This window comes from Anneissia japonica, unplaced genomic scaffold, assembly GCF_011630105.1.
Source record: "Anneissia japonica isolate Jap-2015-1 unplaced genomic scaffold, ASM1163010v1 scaffold352_len1594369_cov220, whole genome shotgun sequence".
In the NCBI taxonomy this organism is placed as follows: domain Eukaryota; kingdom Metazoa; phylum Echinodermata; class Crinoidea; order Comatulida; family Comatulidae; genus Anneissia; species Anneissia japonica.
This window is the reverse complement of record NW_022751928.1, coordinates 701,120-729,114: the sequence shown is the minus strand read 5'-3', so window position 1 is coordinate 729,114 and position 27,995 is coordinate 701,120. Positions and strand designations below refer to the sequence as shown.

Genomic DNA, 27,995 nt, shown 5'->3' with positions numbered 1-27,995 from the left:
TATTATTAGACCTATTATTATTGCTGTTGTTGTTGTTCTTGTTGCTGCTTTTGTTGTTATTTCGGAGACACATTCATATGTTATGTTGTAATGAATACATCCAAAGATAGCATTCTGGGACTTTCCGTGATAGTACAGTACAGTAGTTGATTTACTGCAATACAGTATACAGCTAACACGTTTCACTATAGGGCACCAAACATGTTTTGACGCATAAGCCAGTTCCCATTCGACAACGAAAACGCAGCAGCCGTATGCCGAATGACGCAACCTGACCTACGCAAACCTCGATGCAAATAAACTTTTTTTGTAAGAGAGGAATGAATAATCATACAAATAGGGCCTAGATATTATCTTGATTTGCGTTTGCATCCCGTCGTCTTTCTTGATTAATGTATAAAATCAATAATAAGTGAGCATCCCGTTGAATTTGTCATCTGCTTTCCTGTTTCCCAGGTGCTCCTGTAATTTTCGCCTCTTTAGATTTAGCGAATAATCTCAAACTTAGTATAATTAACAGTACTTCCGTCGTATTTTTTTTTTATGTGTGGAAAAAATCAATCACAAAAACGAGAAATCGGAGAAAAAAGTTCACATGTCACCCAGCGGATGTGATAGCAATCAATTACATAATATACTTGTCTTGGGTTTATATTAAGATGAAAACCTTAACCTAATTTCATTTATCAAAAGAGGTTGATGACGCCATGGAAATATCTGACTCTATTAATGTTATCATTGATCACCTCTTAGGTATTAGCTTCTAGTAAGTTACTATACAAAGCAGTTTGTTTATCTGTTATTGATTTTATTAAACATTCCAATTAAATACACATTAACATGTGGCGACTTCATATTTCAACATCATTCAAACAAGATAAGCATATCTTTATTATCATGCTTGAAAATACAGTAGATTCACAACGACTGTGTGTATACCCATAGAGAAAATAGAACAGTATACCATACTATGCTAAACGTATATAATATAATAGTGTTGTATGTATAATATAATATTGATTGTGTATAATATAATACAAGATATAGGCTGTGACACAATAGCGAATGTGTATAATATAATACTTACATAATAATATAATAAGCATATATAATATAATAGTAAATATATAATATATATAATAGTAAAGATATATAATATAATATTAAAAGTATATAAAATAGAATAGGCCTATATTTTGAAGGCTTAAGGCAGCTGTGGCTTTCCATAGCACAGTAGGACTGCTACCACTATTAGTGCTATTATCATCGTAATATCCTATGTAGACCCATGTGCTTCACTTCATTCCCCTTTCCATGTATACTTCATGGCTATCTGCTTGAATATTTTCTTAGAAAACTTTATCATAATTTGCTTTGAGCAGCGTGTCTTAAAGCTATACAGCACACCGATAGTCCTAACATATATATTAACTACGTAGCATGCTGACAAGCAAACAGACCCATTACTTTAGATGATATTCCGAAAATACATTCGGAAGCGTGCAACTCAATTACAAAGATGTTCGTTTCATTTATTATAGTGCTTGGTAGACTGCAGCACGTCTTCATGAAAAGAAATATAAACAGAGAAGAAAATATGACAAACACTAAAACCACAACCAAGTAAAGTTGATGTAATAACTAAGTTTGAAGAGATTCTTAATATAAAAAAAATACATTGGAGAATACTATATGGTCGTATACGTAATTATTTCGAATAATTATCGTTTTTATGTTCTAATCGATACATCGGGACATACAAAGCACAATAACTTTATTGTCATTACAAGAAGAAATGGTATGCTTTCCTGAGCTTCTTGTTTCCTATGTTGTCAAATAGTAAAGTTGATTGTGACAAAAGCCCCAACACAGTATGTGTAAAACCAATATTCTGATGAGACGTTAACTCATAATTCCCCATGGGCTATACTTATCATAAAAGGGAACTGTTCAGTTCGGTGACAAACTATTTTTATTCCGAAGTATCGATAAACTATTTCACGTGAGTCTATAAAAACGGATCTGTTTACGTATAGTGAGGAAATTCCCCCCTTTTTTCGACTGGGCTTCAACCAAGGATGTTAGGGTATGAAAGGTTTATACTTCCATGTTCAGAGCCTATGTTATGTTTCTGTATTTTCAAAATGTAAATTTGCTGAAGTGTCATCATTGATTAGCTTTGATACGGTACATGGTAATGGCATACATATGCGCAGATTGGTATGGCTGCGGAGGCGTCATGTACGTCCTGATCGTCGACACGCGCACTGACTGTTATGAATGATGACGTCATATTTAAGCATCTCCATCGACACGCGAGCACTGGGTCATGAAGATTGGTGACGTAATTTTGTAAACTTAAAAATAAAGTATCTTGTTAGATTTTAGGTTCACTGATCTATTAAAAGAATTTTGCAAAACTCGTATCTGAAGAACGTCAAACAAAGCTGTTTACGGCCCTCTCTACTTTTGAAGCTAGCTATAAATCCAGTTTTTATTGCATGTTTACAGGTAAACCTATTACTCGAAGTTTATAACAATTATATCCCGTTGGGTTAAACTATATATGTCTAGTCTATCTAACACCGCTGTAGAAAATGCTTAGTGTATCACAGTGGTTAAAATTGTATTGTTACTCTTTGTATTAATATAGCCGAGACTACATACGATTTCAACTATTTGTTGCAATAAATAATAATTTAATTTGCAATTATTTGATTTTGAATATTTCAATTGGCTATATCGAGTACGCTGGTCGTTACATCGAATTAAGTTATTGTTTAGCCTATTCGTCTAATTAGAACAGTAGTAAATGACCGCGAAAATGCCTTTATAATACTAACTAATCATTCACAGTAAGTAAGCGACGGAAGAGAGTGCGCTTTACCATAAATCTTCGCAGAGCACCGACACAGAATAATTGGATTGATGAAAGTATTAACGATATTGTTTGAAGGAAGAATATAAATTGGATGGGAATTTTATATACGATCGGTCGATGCTTCATTATTTCAAAGATTGGTAATTGAAAAGTGACGATTAGGCCTATATATGTTTAATTACAAAATAGGCCTACTTAATATTTCAGTAAATTAAAATTGTTAAAAACTATACTGCAATTTAGGCAAAAAATTATTTTCTATTGTTTTATTCATGATATTTGAGGACTAGATTGGATATTTTCATTTTGTAGATCTATGTTATTCTAAATCATTCAAGATAAGTTGTGCAATTATATAATCTAACAGCACATTAATTTAAAATGGCATATAAATTAAACCATGAACTTCAAGGAACACCTATATAAAGTTCTTTCTTTATTTATTAACATATATTGACAAAGTATTAAAGAAATCATTGTTAGAAAAACTTACAGACAGGTAAACAGGAAAAGCATCTTTACAACGTACTTGTAGAAATTAAAAGCAAAGATCTTCGGTTATTACAGAATTTTCACGCGTAAATCGCGGAGAACAATCTTGTGAACTAAGATGACGTCGTCAATGAGGGCGCTCTGTCATTTATCGTTCAACAGATTGCGGTCAAAGGATCTGAAATGTGCGGTTCGCGGTAAACACAAATTCTTTGCTGGTGTGGTGTTAAGGCTAGGCTAGGCCTACGTTGTCTACATTTTTGGTAATGTTATGGCCCTTTCAACTCAGGAAAGCGAAGAGGACAGCCAATACATTTTGATTGCCACGATAGACAATGCAAAAAACATATCAAATGTGCTAAAGGCAATATTATCTAAGGATAAGGAGGTGAGGATATCTTTAGATAGGGCTAGGAAGGAGACCCTACCTACAGTACTAGGCCCTAGGCTAGGCCTACTAGCCTAACTAGGCCTGTCCAGGCCTAGGGGCCTTAGGCCAAGGCCTCTCCCTCTAGGCCCATAACCAGTAATTATAGGAGGCCTAAGACTAGGTCTAGGCTAGCTACACTCAGACAGAGGCCCACTGGATGGCATAGGCCCTAGTACTCTGTAGTTGTTTTGTCTGTACTTAATAATTTAAATAATAATAATTCTGGATTTATATACTACATTACTAGGCCCTCCTAGGCCTATATATTATATAGCGCCTCACGTTGACACAACCTCGAGGCGCTTGAACATTATTACCCCTGGATCACTGGATCAAGCACATATGGAACACACACTCAAGCCCCATGTGGAAATACGCCTTTTTCACGAATCGGTAGACATCTTGAAGTGATGACAAACATTGCGAATCAGCGGTGCGTAACCAACAGAAATAAGATAAGCTGAACTAGCTTTGTTTTAGTTACCATATGAGAGTTTCCTGTGTTAAAAACATGATTTACTATACTATACCTCTTTATAAAACATAACTTGTACTTTGTAATAAGAGAAATATGTATATTATCGCTACTTGGAACAGTAACAACTCGAAAGTCCCATGCTACTGCACTGTAATGCATTGGCCTATTTTAATACACTACTAAGATAGGCTTTTCTTTTTCAATCTTGATTTCAGAGGTCAAAAAAATTTTTCAATTTTTTTTTCAATCATATAGTGGTGTAGACTGGTCTTTTAAGAACATTTTCCTGGAAACACTTTTTGGATACGACGCCCCGTTATGGAGTTATGATTTTGATGATGTCAGAACATGATGTCAGAAAATCAGCCCAAAAGCTTATCTTATTTCTGTTGGTTACGCACCGCTGACTCGCAATGTTTGTCATCACTTCAAGATGTCTACCGATTCGTGAAAAAGGCGTATTCCATAATGTTGCAGCTGTATTCAGCGCAGGCTGTGTTTGAACCTACCAGGTACCCACTTGTTTCTACTCCTGGGTGGAGAAGAGACAAAGATTGATAAAGTGCCTTGCCCAAGCAAGGACACAAGCGACTACAAGTTGTAGTTGGAATCTAGCCTAGGTTTAGGCCTAGCTAGGCTACAGTAGTAGGCTTGGCATGCCTACTAATAGGCCTAGAGCCAGTCCTACTGCGGAAAAATAGGCTAAGCTAAGTATCTGACCCACTATCATCAAGCAAGTATCAACCAAGCAAGTATAATTACTTGGCCTTGTCTTGCAACAGTAGGCCTATCTAAAGAAAAAAAAAGGAATAGAAAATATTATGTTATGATCAACAAAAATATAGTAGGTGTAATTTTGCCCTACTTGATGTGGAAATGTACTGAATACTAAATACGTGTGAAAACAATTGCGAAAAAATCAGAAGTTGTTCTTGGGTGGGACTCGAACCCACGATCTCCAGGTCACTAGCCTGGCATCATACCTCTAGACCACTGAGCTTGTGCCCATTGGGCTGCCTTTGAATTCGAGTCCAAGTAAGCAGCGGGTACTACAATGTTGATTCTCCTGATGCAAATCCAGTTATTGTCTATTCCATCACAACAATAACAGTTACTATCAAAAATATGATACTCAACGACAACAATATTCCAAAATAGGCAAAATCCATACAATATTACAACAGCATGCATTAATTATTTAATGTATTAAAATCCAATCATTCAATGGGCTTGGCAATTCTTGCTAACATAAGATTAACAGACGTACAGGAATATGGATTGACAGATAGTTAATTGATAAGCTAAAATTTAATGATGATTTGATCAATTGATTAATTGATTTTATGTGATTTATATATTTAGACACATGGGCCTATGATTGCGAATAGAGAATGTATCACTATCTTGCATACTGTATATTGTAAGCAGTAATCCCTTTCTCTAACAACAGACATTTGCACCATATTGTAATAACACTGCAATAAATAACACTTATTTACTGACATTAGCAAGTTGCTGTGAATGTGTTTAGTAATTGTGGAAAATTGCATCATGTTTGAGTTCATGCTAGGTTTTAACACGTTCGCTGCCAGAGACGCGAGTTCGCGTCCGACAGAGGTCATTCAGGTCATCAAGGCCTGTGTATTGCATGCAAACTCAGTGGCGCAGTGGTTGCCAGAAAACAAAGTCTCGTTTATGCTATGATAAAACAGGTGCAATAAAATTCAATATATTTATATTGTTTACTTTATATACTGTGGTTAAGTATGTTATTAGCTTTTCTTGTTCTACTGTTCTTGCACCTGATTTTAAAAAAAATGAATCTTTAAATACCATTGTCAATTTCGTTTCATAGGTAACTTAGGCATTTATTGGTTAAATCCAGGTAAGTATCTCACTCATAGACGAACAACATCACTGCTGATTAGTTTATTCTTCCTGCATATTTATGTACAAATTTTTTGTCAAACAAAAACCTACTGTACAGCCATAAAAGGGGGGGGTCATTTCATCAGCAGGCCTATGCATTGACTTTAAATGTTAAGGAACTATTTTTATAACCTGAATTCCCAGAAGGTGTGGCTTTCTTCGGGCAGGGAGATGTAATGCATAGAGCCTACATTTCCATTATTACAATTTTGACCAGCATCCCAGTAATTGGTGGTTGTTAAAAATTACTTTACCTCAGTCCCACAATAGCTGAGGCTCAGGTATGATTTTTATTTATTTTTTATTTATTTCTTTATTTTTTTGGGGATGTTTTGTAGATTACTGAAATTTGAAAATAACATTTAGTACATCAATGGCGCTCAATAATTTTGAAAGATATATTTCACCAACAATTTGTGGGGTGGAAATGAAAGATCTGTACATTGTAAATTATTTAGTTTTCATGTTACACTAATAGCTCTGCATGCCCACATCACACCCACACAAAATAAAACTGTTTTTTATGACTTTAAATTGATGGAGATTAGGCCTACTAATAGTCTTATAGTCTAGGACTCTCCTGATTGATATAATGATGGCTAGAAAACCACTGTACATTGCTCTGTTTTTCTTGCATATGACAAGCAGTACCAATCTTAAAATAACTACTTCTTGGTTTTTTTAAAAATTTATTTAATATTGAAAGCATAGTAATATGTGCATATAAGCATCACCAATCTTAAAATAACTACTTCTTGGTTTTTTTTTAAATTTATTTAATATTGAAAGCATAGTAATATGTGACCAGTAAAATATGAGTGTGACAACAGTAAATCCAGGTTTTTACTATTTAAACAGATAAAACAATGTTAAAAATGAATAACTTTATGTTTATTACATAAATAACAGTTTGTACAGTACTAAAAGATTGTTCATTAATGTTTCCACTTATTTCAAAATTATAGTTGCTATGCAGTTAATTCATTGAGGCTATAAAGATCTATAAATACAATTCCTGGAACATAACAGTCATTTTAATGTTGTCAATGTATATTTAGATATCTTGTGTTAATTTCATAAAGCAATTAACGTGCAGTGCAAAAAATATTGTCCCAAAACTATGAATCAGAAGTGAATTTTGAGAATCATGGATAAATACTAATGAGTGCAAGAAAATAATACTGCAAATGGATAAGAATGTTGACATTTGAGTGCTCCCACTTCCGATAGTATTTCAATCATTTACTATCTGATGGCAAAAGTGGAATGAGGAAAAGTGCATGATGTTTTTATAAGGTGCACTGGGATGAATAATTGACCGGTGTAACACAGAATACAGCAATTTTATTGGCCCAAAAAGGAAATAAATGGGTTTTTGGACGAATTAAAAAATATATCTTTATTACATTAAAAAGAACATAAAGTTATGAAAATAGACCTAGCACAGAATTGCAAATGGGTCAAAGAAAATTTTGACTGAAAATAAAAATGAGAAGCACATTTAGTCCTTATGGCATGATGGCTGTATAATACTGAGATATATTTTTTTGTATTTTGTCTGTTAAAGTTATTAATTGCCTCACAGTAAATGTTCCTCTTACCTCAAGCAAATCTGGTAATTCCATACTTTAAAGCAAAAGAGAATATTTTTACGTGTGACAAAAAAAATCAGCTGATAAGCAAATATATGATAATGTTTCTTATTTCAGAAAATGCACATTTCCCAACAGAAATCAATACATTGTAATTAGTGTTTTGTGCAGTGATTGTTCAACTATTGGTCTAGCCTAGTATAAATCATGTATGTTGAATCCATTTTGTTGAGTATTTTTGCCTGTTTTCATTTGTCTAGGTGTTGTTGCTAAGCATATTTGTCTGTGCGCAGGTGTTTGATTAAATGGCATTTGGTGAAAAGGAACATTTGAATGTTAATTGTTAATGTTATTTATGTAATAAAAAAAAAGGACTACCACAGTACAATATATTAAACTATGCTGATTTAAACTATGCTAATGCTGGGGTGATGAGGCCTCTGGCCTACCTAATGGCGCCACTAAAGTTTTTTTTTTTTTTTTATAGTGTAGGCCTACTGCGTTCTTTAACATACTTACAGGCTATATTGCATGACCACTGACTATAAAGTCGCATCCGAAAAATGGTGCGTTAATGAAACTTGCATTTCAGACTTCCAGTTAAAGCACCAATAAGAGCAGCAGATGGAATTGAAATGAGGACCAAGGTGATGTAAATATTCAGTTAACACAATTTGGCTACCACAGCTAAGGAACTAAATGTGGGAGAGGACGGACTTATAAACATCCACTTATTCATATACAGTAACACAGGAATTGAAAAGTATAAATCACTTAATGGAACATTCACCAACTAAAGGGAATTGCTACAGTACTAAATCATGATGAATTTATACTTCATGCAACAACCCAATCTAGTGTATGATAATACGATTATATACTACTGTATTACTTTATTAAAATTTTGTGTATGATATTCTTGTTTTGTACTTCGAATTTTGGTGATATTCTCTTCATTTCAGTTGGCAACCATATTTGCAACTGAGAATGGTCTAAAAGTGACAGTGGAGGATTCCAAGTGTGTACAGGCTAATGCTTTCCTGCAGGCAGCCATCTTCCAAAGCTATGTTATCAGGGAGGATTCTGTTACATTCAAAATTAGTCTATCTGTTTTACAGGTATATTATTATTTATTTATTTGATATTAATCCTTTGCAAATTTGCAATGATCTGCTTCTCAATGTATTTAAGTTGCCTTCATTTCTGCTTAGTATATACTGTACACAACATCCAGGAAAGGACTAATATCTGAGTACAATGCCAGATGTGGTTATGGCATGCTAGAACTCTTTGTAATTTGGATACCCTCTTTGAGAGGAGAGCAGCCACTGCCTCAAATTTGCTAAAGGCCTTTCCCTTTCTAACCATTCCGCTAATCTGATCCCCCTACCCGACAACAATCTCATGGTAGAAGTCAACGCAATGAAAGTAATTATTCACAGCTTAAATGCAAACCAAAAGATTTTCTAATAGTCCATACCATATTACATTCAATTACTCAGTATCTCATAATCCCCTTGCTCCTTTCCCCCACCCCCACCCCAGTTACTGTACTCTCCCTGGTGTTTGAGGCACTGGCTTCTGCAGAACAATGAAGTTGTTCCACTTGCTCATTTTCATTTTTTATTCTGTATTTTAAACATTTGAATTTTTCCCCCTTTTTTGTAGATTTTTTATGTGATCATTTGTACTACGGTAAAAGTTGCTATCAATTTGGCTTTTGGCCACGAACTGTGACTTGTTTTTTAATGTGAATGTGAAATAAATAAAATGAAATATATAATATGTAATTAAATTTTGAAATGGCCGTGACTTATTAAGTCTACTTCATGAATACTTACCTGGATAAACCGACTAATTGCTTATTCTTTCTCACACGAGAAACACCCCTCGAAAAATAATAGAACAGTCGAATCCTGGCGCCAAGCACAAGCGGCCCCGCAACCATGCAACTTCCTTATTTATCCAGGTAAGTATCCACTCATAGACTATCAACATCACCATTGATTTGTGTAATTTCCAGGGGGTTTTTTTTGGTTGACAACAAAATTGAAATTCAATAATAAAATAACATACAATGATAATAAAATCAATCTAGGTTATAAAAAATCGTGCAATTATAATACGTATGGTATATATTAAAGGAATAATAGTATTAATTATTATTAAATAATTATTGTGTAAAGATAACATTTTAAATTTAATTATTAATAAAGATAAGAAATGGATTGGGCTTACTAAATTTCCAGGTTTTTTTTTGGATGACAACAAAATTGAAATTCAATAATAAAAACACATACAACTTTTAATAAAATCAATCTAGGTTATAAAAAAAACTGTACTGTAGTGCACTTATAATATGTATGGTATATTTTAAAAGAATAATATTTGTAATTATTATTAAATAATTGTTATATAAAGATAACATTTTAAATATATTAATTTATATATTTATTAATAAAGATAAGAAATAGGAGTTGCTTACTAAATTTCCAGGGTTTTTTTTTGAATGACAACAAAATTGAAATATAATAATAAAATAACATACAACTTTAAAAAAATCAATCTAGGTTATAAAAATTAGTGCACTTATAATATGTATGGTATATTTTTAAGGAGTAATAGTTGTGATTATTATTAAATAATTCATATATAAATATAACATTTTAAATATATTTATTTATTAATAAAGATAAGATTTTAAATATATGCAACTATTCACTGCAAGTAGTGTTGATGATAGCAATGAAAAGAAAAGGACTAAAAAACCCAACTGAGCCTCCAAATTAAATTTTCTGTGAACTTAAACTAGCTAGCCTGCTTAGACACACTATCAAGCGCAACACAGTTCACATGCAATATAAGGCGTAAAAAAGTAAGCCAGTCAGTAGAATACAGAATATATTTCCTTGCAAACCCATTTTCTTCTCAATTAATTTAAAATAATCATTTCAGAATGCTGACAATCTTATCTCCCAAGTTAATTTAAAGATTCAAATTTACCAAATTATAATGATCAAATTTGTATCAGACTTTAAAGTAGCATTTTATAATGACCTCATTTCATTTGACACAAAATGTTAAAGATATCATTTGTGTCTACTGCATTGATTAACACCACAGCACCTTTAAAAACTGTGAATGCTTCAAACCATTATGTAAACAATCTTGCAACTTGTGTAAAATGATATTTCGAGTGATATAACTTATACATGAATCCATTATTGTAAATAGATCAGGTTTATTTTGTTACCACTGAATGAAAACTAAAGGTAGTTTAAGTTGGATGGCCACATCATTATACACCTGTTAATCTACAGCTCACAAGCATTTGCCAGGTTGGTTTGATGATCTGTGCATCTATTTCCCTCATGTTTCTTTTTTTTTGCCTGCAATACACATAAAATTTACTAGCGAATTTCATCTAACGTTAAACAATCCCCCTCTCTTTGCACAAAAAAAAAAAAAAATCATAACGGGTGATGAAATTTACCAGAAAGAATGCATCAGTTTTAAGGGATTTGACCCTTGACCGGCACAAGACGTCTTTCCCTGAATCTCTCCAGGGCACCAGGGCCTCTAGGCTTTGCTGGACATCTTGGTCACATAGGAACCCCCAGAAGGCGAAAAAGTTAAAAGCATATAATATGAATAGTTGAAAACGTCATCTGGTTTGTAAATACAAAGTAAAGAAATTTTCAGAAGTTTTTGTTTCTAGTTGATGAAGTCAGTATCAACTAGATAAAGCTTGTAAATTGAAATGCTTCAAATAATGTGACCATGGAGGTATAAGATGTGACTGAATATTCTTTTATTAAACCCAGGACTGTACTATTCTATATTAGATTAAAGCTATACCTTGGTGGTTGAGACAGTTAGGGCCTGTTTCTGCTGAGCAAATAAACACGTTTTTAAACGGGCCAAAAAACCAAAACCTACAGTAAAAACACGTGTTTTAACACGCATTCGTTATAGGGTTGTTGTTCAGAAAACATGTGTTTTGTGGTACACTTTATAGCTGCAACGCATTACCGGATAGTCATGACTTGTCAGTGACCTAAATTAACCTCTTCGTTGGTTTGATTAGACATTAGCCAATGTTGCCTTGGCAGGTCGCACACAGGGGTTTTCAGTTCATTTCCGCGGGTCGCAAGAAGAATGCTGGCGGGCCGCTTCCTGCGGGCTGCACTTTGCCCACCTGTGTCATAAGGCAAGCCATTTGAAATACATTAAAACCAAACAACACTTAAAATACTATACAACAATGTTAAAAACTAATACAAATTAATATAAATATTTTGCAGAGACCTAAGTACAGCCAATGGTGACAGAAAATACTAGGGGTGTATTGTAAAATGAATCATTCTATCGATATACAATAATTGGTATTTATTATGGATCAACAGTTTTTAATAATGTGTCCAAAGATTAAAATAAAAAGTAATACCTTATCGTATTACTTTAGTTATAAAAACATTTCTAAAATTTTAAACCTGACCGGAACAGTATTGTAAATTATCTCTATCTTTCTCCGTACACTTCACCACTTTTGCTTCTTTCCAGAAGGTACTGATTTTATGGAGTAGCTTGCTCCAGTAAAAATAAAATCTAAACCTAAAGTCATGGTACAATAAATAATGTACTTTACACATGCCTTTCCGTTCATTAGATCCCTGGTGAATATTTTTGAATTGTTTATGTACAATTGTAGACTAGATGAATTACTTTAAGGGGAAGCTGTTTGAGTGACATATATCCATCATCTGCTTGAATATTTGACCATGATTTAACAATCCAATGTTTGATGCCCCCTCAAGGTCACTTAAAGTCTGTTAAATAATTATTGACCAAAGTAAATTTTGAAATAGAAATTAATTTTTATTGACAATATATTACAATGTTCTTTTGAGTATTTGGGGTGAAGGTTAACCAAGTTCTTAAGATCTACATACATGCATATTATATAAAGATAACTGTTCGTCCATCTGGCACTTGGGTATCTCAAGCCCTAAAAATCAATGTGTTTGACTGATTTGTCAATGTGAAATGTTCCACGACAAATAATCAAGGTTAAAGTATCAACCCAAGAGGGTGGGTCAAACCCGGGGTTAGTCCCACGCAGACTACAGTAGAATACCATATTATTACTCATGTGTTTATTTCATTATATGTTGCAGTTCAGTTGATAGTCATAGCAACATTTAAATATTTGCCTAGCTTTGTGAGGCTGTGTGTAATGTACACCAACAATTATTTTGTTATGTGTAACTTTGATTTGATTTGATTTATTTCAAAACAAAGTACAGAAATTAAATGAGTCATGAGGCAAAAATTATAGAGAATATCAGGATAATCCTTTAAGCATTTTTGCTTGTTTCCGAAGACAAATTTTTAACCTAGGTATCCCTGGGGCATAACCATCTCTGTAGCATCAATATAGTTACAAAATGTATACTTGAGACACAAGGTGTTTTTAAGATGTGGTTGTTGATAATTGTATCTTGTTGATATTATATAGTATGTCTGTCAGTCTTAAGATATGGAATTTCAGACCAAATTATTAAAAAAAAAAAAGCACATTTTGATTGATCAATTTCTTTAATTTACAGGAGTGTTTGACAATATTTGGTGGCGGTTCATCTCAAGGTGGTAACCCAGCTCTTAAGATCTGTTATGCTGGCTACGGAAGTCCACTTCTACTCATGTGAGCAAACTATCTCCAAAGAAATGACCAATAATCAAAATAACAGGGCATTCAGGGTGTTCGAATAGGCTACCATTGTTTAATAATATTTAAAAAATGAATATAATTATACAGAATCAAGATTCAAAGTGATTACTGATGTTTGTCCATATTATAAATTGATATTTTTGCTTATCAAATTCATTATTATTAATTATATTATTTAGTAAAGCAAATAATACTTAAAAATCGATAGCTATTAGGCAATATCAGTTCCTTACGTATGAGCAGCTTATTGCCATTTTTATTCATAATATTGAAACCATACTCTTTATAAGCATAGTTTCAAATTAAAGTATTCCAATCAAGTAAAAAGCATTATGAAAAAAAATTTAATGATTTGTAATAGAGTAAAAAGGAAAAGTGATGTAAACACATTATTTAAACATTTTTTCTGTCTTTTTGCTAATTATTTAAAAACCCTTTTCTATCACAGTTTGAGAAGTGTAAATCAACCTTAGGGTATAAATCCTTTAAAAACGCACTTTACTATGATTTACGTTTTCTTAATTTGAATTTATAGGTTAGAAGAAAATGGTGTTTTGACGGATTGTAGTATTAAGACATTAGAGCCGGATGAGACGTTGGATTTCAATTTTACAAGTGCAAATGTTATCAACAAAATCATAATGAAGGTAAAGATACAGTGAAATAGTATAGTATTGCCATGGCAGTTATTAGACATGTATTTTTGTATCACAAGATGCATTCAGTGAATCCAAAATCACTAAAAGTGAGTGCCTATTCAATACATACAAATGTAGAAAGTTTTTATCTCCAATGAGTGGGGGTCTATCATCGAACTGCAAACAATACATACAGATTACATTCTAATTAATGTTGCCTATTTTATAAATTATTATTTTTTTAACATATTGTTCATAAATCTCTTCACAAAGAGTACATACAGTACTTGAGATAGTGCCTTTCTAGATAAATTATTAGTTTTAATTTTAATTGTCTTAGCCATCCTGTCACTGCAAACATATTTGCAAAATAATTGAATGAAATTTCTAAATATATATAAAATAACGAACATAATCTCACAATAATTTTCTTTGGACGAAGCCTTTGAAACCGTCTCTGGATCCTCGTGGGCGTCCACTATGTTATTTTATGGCTCGCTGCCATCCCGCCGTTGGAATCTCATTCCATTTGTTGGGCAGGTGTAGTTGATCTATAGCGCCATCTACATCGTAACTTTATAAAAAGATTTGGGTTTTGTTCAAAATAAACACATAGATTACACAATAATAATTAAGGGTTGAAATCATTAAAACATTGTGTTGTACGATTTATTGGAACACTGATGATCCAATTTCTTTGTTTGGGTTTTTAAATTGTGTGTTTGTTTTTTTTAATTAGTTTTTAAATTAAATTTTCTTTGGTTTTTGCATTATGCACTATAAAAGTAGAACTTATTATTATTATTATTATTAAGGCCAAACTTTAGATAGTTGATTCCCCCAACCCTGCCAATACTAGACCAACACATGTGATCATTATCTGTTTGTTTCCCTTATTTACATTGTCATAGCTAATTTATGAAGTTACAGTACCCTAGGAAAAGTGCCCCTTCAGTGCCATAATGTAGGATTGCTGTATGTTTTTCCTTATTATTTTATGAAATAAAATGATTTTTTTTAAATCACGAGTAAACTTTGTTTTGTAGTCAGATTGTTTAAAAGAAGCTTTCCAAGAACTCGACATGACTAGTGAAGTATTGGAAATTCTAATGTCCCCTGACAAGCCTCACTTTCGAATGAGCACCTACGGCTTAGCAGGAAGTGCCTTTGTAAGTTGTTACATATTCTGCTTGTCTGTTTAAATGTTATTTATAGGATTTCCAATAATGGGAGGGGCAAGGTGAGGGGATTCTGTGACAAGCCTCAATTTGCGATGAGTAGATTTGGCTTAACAGGAAGTATATTTTATTCTCAATAATACAACAGGTAAAATTGAAATGTGACTTTATTGGATACAAAAATGGAAGGCACACAAAAAGACATTTAGATGATAACACAAAATCAAGATAAAACAGTAAAAAAGACATAACATTTCGATAAAATTGACATCATATTTCTCCAGCCAAGTTACTTTAGTTTCTCCAGCCAACATTTTCACTATTCGCAATTGATGGGAAAGAGGGTATTGGATGATGGCTACTTTCATCTTTATTATTTCTGTTTCTCTAGTCCAATGATTTTTTTTTTTTTTTTTTTGATGCTGACACACTTTGCAATCAGGTTAAAGGTACACAAACAAAACATAATTTAAGATATTTATCTCTGATATTGATTATCTGTCTTGGTTACTGCAAAAATATTTAAATTTATATGAATACCTTCTCCATTTTTTATGGAACAGAAAAAAATAGTTATATAATATTAACTGTACTTTGTGTGTCATGGGGTTTGCTTGCTATACTATTCCATGTTAGGGTGTAATTGCACGCAGCACATTTTGATCATTAAGCGGTTAAAGGTACACAAACAAAACATAATTTAAGATATTTATCTCTGATATTGATTATCTGTCTTGGTTGCTGCAAAAATATTTAAATTTATATGAATACCTTCTCCATTTTTTATGGAACAGAAAAAAATAGTTATATAATATTAACTGTACTTTGTGTGTCATGGGGTTTGCTTGCTATACTATTCCATGTTAGGGTGTAATTGCACGCAGCACATTTTGATCATTAAGCTTCAATTTAACTGTTCTCAGCACCTGTTATTTTAGCAACCACCATGATTCAATATAAACATATAGAGTAATATTTTGAACTCCAAACATTATCCATGTAATTTATGGTATTATTGTTTAGAAAATTGAAAGTTTAAGTAGATCCGCTGAACAAGAAGCGAATGTGATTTAATGATGTGATAACAAGCAGCTGTTGGGAAGGGGTTAAAATGTGCCCCGTTCTAATATAGAACTTTTTGTCATGAATCAGGCTTACTGCTGTCCTTGATGTTTCAAATTTGAAATCCCTCAGCACATCGAACAACTTTTATCACCAAATTCAAGCCTGATTAAGCTATGATGAGTAATTATTAAGTGTGTATTTTACTGATATCACCTAGGAATTACACTTACGACCTTTAATTGATTTATTAAGACAATGACGATAACCTTGATATATTTCAGTTTTTTTTTTTGACATCCATTAGCAAGTGCAGAACGTTCTAATTACAGGATGGTGGAATGATTTTCTATAAATTAATAAGCAATTAGTAGATTGCATATCATATACTAGTGGACATTTTTACATGAAGGTTAGATTATTGCTTGAAAAAAACTTCTTAAGGAGCCTGCCACTGATCGCTACTATAATAGCTGGATTGCTCATTGGCAGGTTTTAGTGAGACCACCGATGCCATTTTGGAGGACCTATGTGATGTATCAGTTTAGACATGTTTCTTTTGGCATTTGTTTAAATTATTGTTAAAAAATAATTTTTACTATACTTTTAAATAATAAATTTTAATTTAATATAAGGATTATTTTTCAAATCATCTAACTACTTGACATGACTGTTTATGCAGTTTTAAAAAGCGCAAGCGACGTTATTTGCGTTGTGTGTGATCAATGGGAAAAGAAAGGTATAGAAAATTAATGTCATGTCTAAGGTTATGATTTTTAAAGAGTAGTATTTTGTGTAGTAGTGTTATTATGTAGTGTGTATATAAACGAAGTGTTAAATCAGTTGGTTGCTGTTGTACCCTCTTTGTATTTATCATTCTAAACGGAATATTGTGTGACGCAAGTTTAAATTTATTAAATGCATCGAGGTGGCTATGGGCATAATTTAACCATATTTCATGTTATGAAACAGGTGAGCAACATTAGTTCTGGTTGCATTACGCAATAACAAAATACTTTGACAAATTAATGTTTGAGAAAAATGTGTTTGCTTTTATTGAATACACATGAATTTAATGTAACTAAATGTGACATGCTGCTCTTGAGATAAAATGCAAGATTTAACCTTTTTAAAAAAAAAAATGTTATCCAGTTATAAATGTTCATATTATTTCTATGCTTTATTGTTCTTTTTCATGAATATTTTAAGAGTAGCAAGTACTCCTATCTGTATTATTTACTAATTATTGTACTGTACAGTACAGTGTAAGATTAAAAATATAAAAAACAAAATATGAAAAAAAAATGGTATCATATAGTGATAAACATTTGGTCATTATTTCACAGCGATTAAGTACTGTATGTGTTTTTTTTTGTAGTTATAATGTGGTTAATGGGACTATGACATAGTGATTTAGTAGCAAGTGGAATGTACTTAATTTCTGTGCAGTGGCTATTGTTACACCAGTCATAAACCAATTCCTACAAAGCTATATTTATGCCTTCCGGTTACGTATTCCTGTGAATAACCTTTTGAACTGAATGAACTTGACAGACTACTGTATGCATAACACACTCAAATGTTTTTCGCTGTTTTACTTGAAAAACAAAATAAATCAACAAACAATACGATTATTATCACAAACATTGAGCAATGTTGCATATTAGGCATACTGCTGTATGTGTTCTAATTGTTAATTTCTCTTATTCCATAGTGATTCTATTGCTCTTATTTATACCACATTACACCAAAGTATATGTCACTGCCCAAGACAAACAAGCAAATTTGTAAGAGAAGATGTACTCTAGTGGATAACCTTAAAATCACACACACAATAATAACTGATTAGGAAAATATCGAAGGTAAAAACGAAAAAGCAAAAACAACGTAATCATTAGAAAACAGATTGTGGAAACAAACAACAAATGAGAAAACCATATGTGAGCAGGTTGATTGTGTATGCATTGTCTATTACGAATTTATATATTTATAACATGTTCAAAAAATGGGTTGCTGTTGTGTAACCAATTGCATAAAAATGACCTAAGGAAATTTGTTTATGACTGATGTAACAATAGTCAGTGCGTAATTTCTAAAGTTTAATAGCAATGATTCATAGTTCATACTATGGTGAAAATAACAAATTACTACTGCACATGTTAAATAGTTGTATATTGGCAATCATTTTTCCAAGTAATACAAACCAGGTCATCATCAGACCAGTAAACAAATTGTTGTGTAGCCCAAACTCTTTGACATTTGCAAATCACAGTCGGTTTGTCTCTAATGCTTTTTTAACTATAGACTAATACTGCAGTTCATTGTTAACTGTCTCTCACCCTATATATTTTGATTGGTAAAGTGTTAACCTTAGGCCTAAAATTTATGGTTAATGTATGAAATTTATTTTATATAAACTTGTAAATCGCCTTTTGAAACATCTAACACAAGCATTAGGCCCCTTCTTGGTTTAGAATTTTTAAAAAAACCGTACCTAGCTTTTCAAGATTTCGTGTCAGTAGCTTGAGTAGCATAAAAATTTTTTTGCCTGTTCATCATCATTACGGTTTTATCTAATACAGCATAATAAGTTTATTTTCATTACTGTAATTGTATGAATATAACAATCTATGACTGTTATTGATTATTGTATGTTTTATGAGCATGAGCAAATGTAATGTATAAATTTATAATTTGCAAGTATTGATTATGAAATCTATTCAAAAGTTGTTGTTTAATGTGAAATGAAATGAGATAAAATAATGAAATACAATTAATTTTTTAAATTACAGTCTGATTTCCCAAGGGAGAGTGATCTGGTTGAATCTTTCCAGTGCACTCAAACTCAGAGTAATAGGTGAGTGTGAGTATTAAGTAGGACTTAAATTTAAAAAGATCTACTCATGTACTGTACTAATACATGTGAAGTCTACAAAAGCAGTTTCCTTGAACAAAAGGTATTAATCTCTTTTATTTGATAAGGTAGACGTGCTACATGACGCAACATTACGACAAAGACATATATACATGAAAAATGTTGTTTTTTCACATCCTGATGTGACATATTCCAACCAACGTATGTTTCCGTATCTGTATGTATGACACAATTTGTAAAACCAGCTTATGTAAGATTTCTTGGGTCTTTTTTCACTTTCTCATAAGCATTAATTACTGTACCTCTATCCAATTACAGTGTTATTCGGGCTTAACTTCTGCTCTTTACAAATGTATTTCCGCTGTAAAAACAGCAATTTTGTGATTAGTGCAAGATCAACATTGACATTCTTTTTTGTCATAAAACCTGCAGGTATAAAAAAGAACAAACTTTTAAGATTGTAAGTGTCAGTTTAAAAGTATTGTAGCCGTATATTCAGCTATTTTGGGATTACACCATGATCTCTTTCGGCACCATGACCTTAGCATTGCCTAACTATAATATATACTAGACAAAATTTTGGCAAACTAGGATTTAGAACTGTGATTCATTACTAAGTTGTCTCTTAAACTGACATTCTCAAAATGTGCTGTCATAATTAATTTCAAGTCGGCATTCATCCTTATAAGCTTGATGAAAATTTTGAAATCCATTTTCTCACCTTTAATTGACTGTGAAAAAAAATCAGCATCATTGATATTTACTGTGTAAAAGTCATTTAGTTAGAAAATGATATTGATTAAAGATTGGACTGAAAATTTAATTGACATTCAGATTGATTACTCAGTGTTCTTGTTTGATCACCTGATTGATCACCTATATATTTTGGTTGGTAAAATGCTAACCTTAATATAATAATAATATATGCAGAAATTTATAAAGCGCCAATTCAAAAAACATTATCAAAGGCGCAGTGGACAATTAACCCAATTAAAGCAATTTTGTAAACAAAAAAGTTTTCAAATTAGTTTTAAATGAGTTTAAATTTGAAGATTGTTGAACAGAAAAAGGTAATAGATTCCAAAGATAAGGTGCCTGAACAGAAAAAGAGCATTTTCTATATGTTTTTAGCTTTTTCCTTTTTGAATGGGCTTGAAGAATTTTATCGGAAGAACGAAGTGTATGAGTTGGAGAGTGTGGCATAAGAAAATGTAGCAAATATGATGGTTGTTTAAAAAAGAGTGATTTAAAAACAAGCAAAAGAATCTTGAATGTTATCCGTTGTTGTTGTTGTTTAATGCTAAGCCAATGAAGAATGGGAGTAATGTGTTGTTTATGTGGAGTAAGCGAACATATCCTGGCAGCTGAATTTTGTACTTTCTATGAACGATGAGTAACAAAATCAGGCAAACCGACAAGCAATGAATTACAATAATCTAACTTAGTGGAAATAAAAGCATGAACTAAAGTTTCAGTGGACTTTAGGCCTAAAATTTATGGTTAATGTATGAAATTTATTTTATATAATCTGTATTTAGTCATGAAATAAGGATTGGCAATAGCAAGTGAATCGCTGTCCTACTCGCAGGTGGCAAACCCTTTCACAAGACAAACATATACGAAAATGCTATACATAAAGTCTCAGTTGTTTTGATCATGATAACAAATCTTGGATTTTTTTTTACTATTTCATGATTTGAACTCAGGACCCTAGGATTGCAACGTGAGCACCAACATAAACTACCATTTCAATTTGTTTTCAAGGTACAAGTTGTCATTACTGAAGCCGTCTGTAAAAGCACTGATGGTGTCTTGTAAAGTGTCTATTCGAACCGACCACCGTGGCTTTCTGTCCCTTCAATACATGATCCGAAATGAAGATGGACAAATCTCATTTGTTGAATACTACGTAAGTATTCAATTATTATTCTAAAAATATTGTGAATTTTAATACCTCTTCTTGTCAACATCTCCTAGTTCTTATTTGTTTTTCTTGATGAATATAAAATGTTACCAAATTTATAGTCTCACCAGTTTCCTTTGACGTACATCATTTGTGAATGTATTCGGCATTGAATATTCTTTTTCCAAATCAATCATATCAACAAGCTACCTATTTATACTTTGGGTGAATAGAGCCTAATGTATGTTCCTTGCCAAAGTTCCTAAGACTTTTTTAATTAGATGTCTCTAGCCTTACCATTGCATCATATCTGTCTACATAAAGTGAATGCAGGCCACTGTAGTGTCGGTGTAAAATATTGCATAGCAGTTTTAAGCTTGTTCTTGTCAAGACCTGTCATTCTCAATAAGCTTTATGTTTAAGAAGGAGCTAACATGATTCTGATTATGTGGACTTAGTATTAAAGTATTAAAGAACTACATAGCCACTCACCATCTATAGAGGCTTACTGATGTATGAACTCAGTTCAAACCATTTGTCATTGTTTGTCTGGTTTAAGATTGGGTTTAAGCTGGGGAATTGCTTGGGGTGACTATCCGATGTTAAACTATGTAACCTAAGCAAAAAAAGTTGTTGGACTGTGTTAATACGACTTATGAAGAAATATTTAATGACTTGATGCTTCAACAAAGTCTTGAAATGGGAAAAACCTATGAAACATTAGCTAAATAAATACTAGGGATTGCAGTGCCACCCTTGGTTAAATTGGGCAGTGTACAGGTAGACATTCCTTGCTCTTTTTAATATTAGTATATGCATTTTTAAAAGTGAATGCATTCTTGAAGTTATGCATTCAGAACGTTGTGTTCTTAGAAGTGAATGTGTTCTTAAGCTCGTTTTACATTATCAACATGAAAAAAGAAAACTGTTGTATGCACATATATAGTCATGATGTGCCTATGTATGTGATATCATCATGACTATATTTAGGCATGTGACGAACAAACTGCTATGCTGCTCTTTATATTGACTTTTTCACTTAATTTTAAACACCAAGTATGTTACAATGTTATGTTTCTGTAGTTGGAATAGACATTTTTATAGAGATTTTTTTCAAGATATTTATACAGTGTATTAAACATAAGAAAAACTGTGTAGTGTACTCTACTTATTTATTGAAATTTCATTCATTGCAGTGTGCTCCTGATGAAGAAAGTGCTGAAAATGACTGAGATCCATACAGACAACTGTGGGAAATGCATTCTGTAGAGGTACGCCAAGCCGACTCACCCCCAGGCTCTTTACAAGCAGATATGAAGCAAGATATCAGAACATCCTGCATGGTATATAACATCTCTCATGCTCTCATTATAGTTCTGTTCAAATGTTAAATTAATAACATATAGATTGATGTGCTTGTACTTTGGGGATTCTTGTAAATCATAGGTGTACTGACTTCTATTTCAACTGGATTGGCTTACATTGTCATGTAATCGATGCCGCAGTAACGTTGAAATATCGTTGATCACATTGTCACTAACCATGTTTCCAAATATTGGGAGCAAAACAATGAATAGGAAAACTCTGCGTAATCTATGTGCATTACATAGAGTCAAAATCGTGCCAATAAACTAGAGGTGCCCTTGGCATTAGCATGACTTATTAATAATCATATGCCACCTGTACCAATTTTATTGCTTTAATTAGTAGGATTTTTTCCTATTCATTATGGGATCACAAACTATCAAACCCACCTACTCACTATTATCTTGCAACTTTTGTTGTGAATGTGTCACTAAAAAATATTTGCTATGTTCACCTCCTACCCCTGTGATGACTAACCCATGTTACTTAGAAAGGCTTATTTTAGTGATTAACAATTACAGTACATATAAATGAAATGAAAAATCTGATTATTTTGGATAGTTTATCAACTATGAATATGTTACCTTTTAAGGGTTATTTTTTGTATATGTATGTTTTCCAACCAGTTGTGGAGGTTTCTATCTCTGTTGGTTGTTGATTGAATAAAATATAAATAATGAAGTAAATACAATTTTTTTCCCATTATAATCCAACATAAAAAACTATACAAAATATAAATATCAAAGTTATTAACATGTTTTTACAATTTAGGATATAATGTTCTGATCTGAACACACAAATGATTAAATTCCAGAATATTAATAAAGATACTGACAATATTAATATTATAATTGATGATAAATACAAACAAGCAAAGCTTGCATACATTTTCCAGAGACCCTACTCTCATTCATCCCCTAAATTTGCCTCTGACATAAATTGTTATTTATTAGGTTAATCTTCATCATCAGGTATGTATTAGTGATTTAATATCTAGGTTATACTATTCAATTTTGATGAAAATAGCAGGTTAGTACATGTGAAGAACACCCTGATTTATAATATGTTCAAGAACGATGTTTCCATGTGACATATTTTTTAAATCTTGTAAATCTATTAATTATTCAAAACTGTACAGTGATTAACTTGTTAGAATCCTTTTGATATTCAGAATTATAAAAAGTGATTTTTTTTTTCACAAGTACTTGTGTCATAATATTCTGCTAAGTGAAATGAATATGAATAATGATAAACCATCAGATTTTTTGGTTTTTGCATTATGTGCTATATAAGTAGAACTTATTATTATTAAGGGCAAACTTCAGATAGTTATTCCCCCAATGCTAGTCCAACACATGTGATCATTACCTGTTTGTTTCCCTTATTTACATTGTCGTAGCTAATTGATGAAGCCACCCTAGGGCACCCAGTCTCAGTCAGATGAAAGCAAATACCAACAAAATGACTTCCTATTTCAGTGTCATCATTAACACTATGTTTATCTAAAATTATAGAAATTGCAGAATTCTGCTGCCTGTCTAATTTTTAACATCCGATCCTCTCATACTCACACATCACATCTTCTCCGTGAACTTCACTGGCTGCCTTTTAAGCAAAGGGTTTATTTCAAATTAATGGTCCTTGCATTCAAGTCACTGTCTGGCTTTGCCTGCAATATTTCTCTGACATTTTACATTTTTACAAATTCGTACCAGGTCGGCTTTAATTTTCATCAGCCTGTATTTAACAAGCATATTGGTAACAAATCTTTTCCGTGTGAGGTGCCACTCATGTGGAATAACCTTCCAGTGCTCTTCAATCTTCACCATTTGTGGCTGTCTTTAGGTCTAACTTAATGACTCACCTTTAATTAAATCAATCATTACCTGTATTCCTTGATACCCTGATCTGGCCCTATATGGGAAGTGGGATAGTTTTCATATGCAATTTTCTCTGATTAGGCCACAGGAAGCTTGTACCAAACAAATTAGTCCATATGATATTACTGATGAAATGAATATCAGGTGTTTAGTCTAGGATATCACTTAATTATTAATATATAAATCAGGCAAGGATTCCACTTGCTAAGTAGGTCATGCTGGTATTTTACTGCTAAGTAGGTCAGGTGGTATAACACCTTCTAACTAGGTCTGACTGGGATTAAACCAGGTTATGATTTAACCTACTAATTAGTGTAGGTCAGAAAAGAATTTGACCTGTAGTTAAATCAGGCTGGTATTTGACCTGCTAACTAGGTCAGGGCATTTCTGTATATTCGTACAAGTTGAGCTATATACTGTATATGTGGCAAAGACAGACCAAACCAGTCACACTCCTTGGAAATCGTGTTTCTGAGATAACTGCCAAAACATGCTGGAAAGTCAACATTTTCTAAATCTATTTTATTGCACAAAACCAAATTTGATGTATCTATACATCATACTATGATGTTATTTTCACAATTTTTGATGTTCAAAACAACATTTTTTACAATTTTGTGATTGTCTCTGCATGAAAAATGGCCAAAATCGTAAACTTTGAAGGCTGATTTTTCAAATACTGTTTTTTAAAAGCTGCATGTTTAAACTCCTGTCGGATGTTGGATTTAAATGATTCTTTACCATTTTATAGCTTTAATTTATTGCTTAACCCTGTACTAATAACTAAAAATCATTGGTTTTTGTGGTGTAATCATTCACACCAACTAAACCAATCCAATCAAATGAATATTTTATTTTTTGATAATCAAAAAATCTCAAAAATTTTTGAGGAGATGAATTTATTCAACTGAATATTATATTATTAACATGTTATACCCTTTGTATCTTTCCATTCTAGTGGACCGATAAGGATGTAGTTTAAAACAATTAATATTTTTAGAAAAAGACTCAACAGTTCCTTATTATTGTTCAGGAAATGTTGAATTGAGTTTTTACATACGATAAATCAGATTAGTATTATCAAAGCATGTGGGCTGCTACTTTAAGCGAACCGTTTTGCTTGGGCATGTTTGATGGTGTCATCGTTTTGCTTGGGCATTTATTGATGATGTCATTGGCATTCTTCATCCCATCTATAATCTCTTTGTATATCCATGATATTAGACTACTGATGAAAATAAATCATCGACAGATAAACTTGTCCACATCAAACGTTTGGCTTATTTTAAAAAGCTCATCTTTAGTACATCACGTTTGTGATATATTAATTTACCTGAATCCTTTTTTTTTTTCACATTCTCATTTTTGAAGAGAAGAATGTACTTAAATAAATGAAGTATTTTGTAGTAAAAACAAGATAATGAATATACAATATTATATTTTAGGTGTAAGCATTGATGTACAAAGACCATTTCTGCAAATAATAAAGTGTGGTCATTTAGTGTCCAAACATTAAGTTATTAATATTTTTCGGTCCCTAAAGAAAAATATTAACTTAAATAAATGAGATATCTTGTACTGTAATAATGAATATATTTTTAGTTGTAATCATTGGTGTAAACATACATCTGCAAATAAGCATAGTGTGGTCAGGAGATGTCCAAACATTAAGTTATTAATATTTTTTAGCACCTAAAGAAAAATATTAACTTAAATAAATGAGATATCGTGTATTACAGTATAGTGAATATGTTTTTATTTGTAATCATTAGTGTAAACATACATCTGCATATAAGCATAGTGTGGTCAGGGGATGTCTGATTAAGTTATTACTGTAATATTTTTCAGCACCTGCAGAAAAATATAAACTTTCAGAAATGAGATATTGTGTACTGAAGAAAATATTATGTTGTGTAAACAACAACACATGTGTAAGATAAAATTCATATCAAGTTGGGATGAAATGTCCCTGAATCAAGTTAATTAGGATGTTAATATTTCTGGGGGAAGGGAGCTGTTTTTGGTTGTAAAAAATTGTGATAGTTGCAGTGGACCTTCCAGAGTGTCAGTAAAAACTGACCAATAAGAATGGCTATTTCAAAGAGTGGGGGGGGGGGATGTCAGGGATATGTACTCGCCTTATGCAAAATGACTTGAATAAACAATTATAAACATGAATTACCAAGAGGAATGCAAAATATTTTAATGGAAACAGTGTGGATCCAGATGTGTTTTTATGTCTTGACTTTATGATAACTGAATTTTGGATATATATGTGAGAATTAAATCATTTCATAAACAAAAACATTACAATACAGTATGCAAATTATGTTATATAAGTTATATTTTTAACCATCTGATGCATTAAATCATTTTGAAAGATGGATTTATAAAATAAACACTTCCTCTAGATGAGGCAATAATGAAAGTTAATGTTCTATCAATGTTTAATGACCTGTCAAGTTTTAAAAACTAATAAGGTGAAAAAAAAAAAGGGAGGCATTTGCCCACCTGTCGGGCAGGTCTGGACATTTCGTCTTCCGACGAACAACTAAGTTGTTGGACCAAAAATTTATAAAAGTAATAATTTGCCTATTCAAATAACGCTATTTTGATTGCCAATCCCTAATATTGTCATCTAAAACCACATTTAGGACCAAATTAAGTCATAAAAATTCTCCCCATGAAAAGGGATTTTTTTTTATTCCAGGCCGTCGAGCGATGCTTCGTCTTTGCCTTGGTTCTGACCCCTTTGTCGGACTTGTTGGCAAATTTCTGGTGCCACCGTTGATTGCTTTATAAACAAGCCTCATGAGGCGTTGAAAGTGAAATTTTTTTGTTTGTGAGAAAAATTCTGGCGTCCAAGAGGAATTAAACCCAAACTCCCTGGTATTGGAAGACAAGTATCTGAACCATCAAGATACAATGATTGACTTTGAACTGACCGATGAAAAAATTATGATAAAAGAGCTAGTCACATTAGTACATGGTGGAGTAGTCAATGACCTGTGGTCAAATATTTTAACGGGTGCCATGTTCTGTAAAATGTTGTTGACTAGGATATGGCACATTTGATTAAGGGTACAAAAGGTTATTATATCACTTTAACCTCTTGTTATTGTCAGAGATCTTTTTTTTTTTATTCTACATTTCTCCGCATTTCTCGTTTATGTTAGCTGTTATTATGTTATGTTTGCTAAGTTTATGTCAGCTTCAACGAACATTTGGCTTGGTCCGGAATAGTCGCAATAAGCTTTTCAATGTGCTTTTTACATTATTGATCATATCATCATAACCAACTGTCATTTCTCAATCATATTAAGTGTGCATAAACTTCAGGTCAAGGTAGAATATCACGAACCAAAATCAGTGGTGTAACGCCTATGCGCTCTCATGCGGCAGTCCGCAGGGCTCCCGAATTCTACGGGGGCCCTACCCAATAGGTTCCTCGATCTAGCACCCTGACCAAAAAGGACTTTGTTGATAAAAAAAAAACCATAAATACTCTGAAATCGACTGTAGTGCATATATCATATTATAATGATTAAAGAGAAGGGGCCC

General features: G+C 32.4%; 1 protein-coding gene across 4 annotated transcripts; it reads left to right on the top strand.

The window, feature by feature from the left end:
* The first annotated feature begins 3,546 nt into the window (after positions 1-3,546).
* LOC117121955 (cell cycle checkpoint protein RAD1-like) lies at positions 3,547-27,995 on the top strand. 4 transcript variants are annotated; one of them, XR_004447652.1, is made up of 9 exons: positions 3,547-3,761; positions 8,765-8,920; positions 13,412-13,506; positions 14,069-14,180; positions 15,218-15,340; positions 19,204-19,268; positions 21,051-21,195; positions 22,386-22,532; positions 27,145-27,995. XR_004447652.1 is itself a non-coding variant. In XM_033267388.1 (8 exons), the coding sequence occupies exons 1-8, from the start codon at positions 3,645-3,647 to the stop codon at positions 22,419-22,421; spliced, it is 849 nt and encodes a 282-aa protein (XP_033123279.1). In that variant the 5' UTR covers positions 3,547-3,644; the 3' UTR covers positions 22,422-23,082. The 4 variants fall into 4 exon arrangements, 3 of the variants coding, with proteins under 3 accessions (XP_033123279.1, XP_033123281.1, XP_033123280.1); XM_033267388.1 differs by lacking the exon at positions 27,145-27,995 and having other exon boundaries at positions 22,386-23,082; XM_033267390.1 differs by lacking the exons at positions 8,765-8,920; positions 27,145-27,995 and having other exon boundaries at positions 22,386-23,082.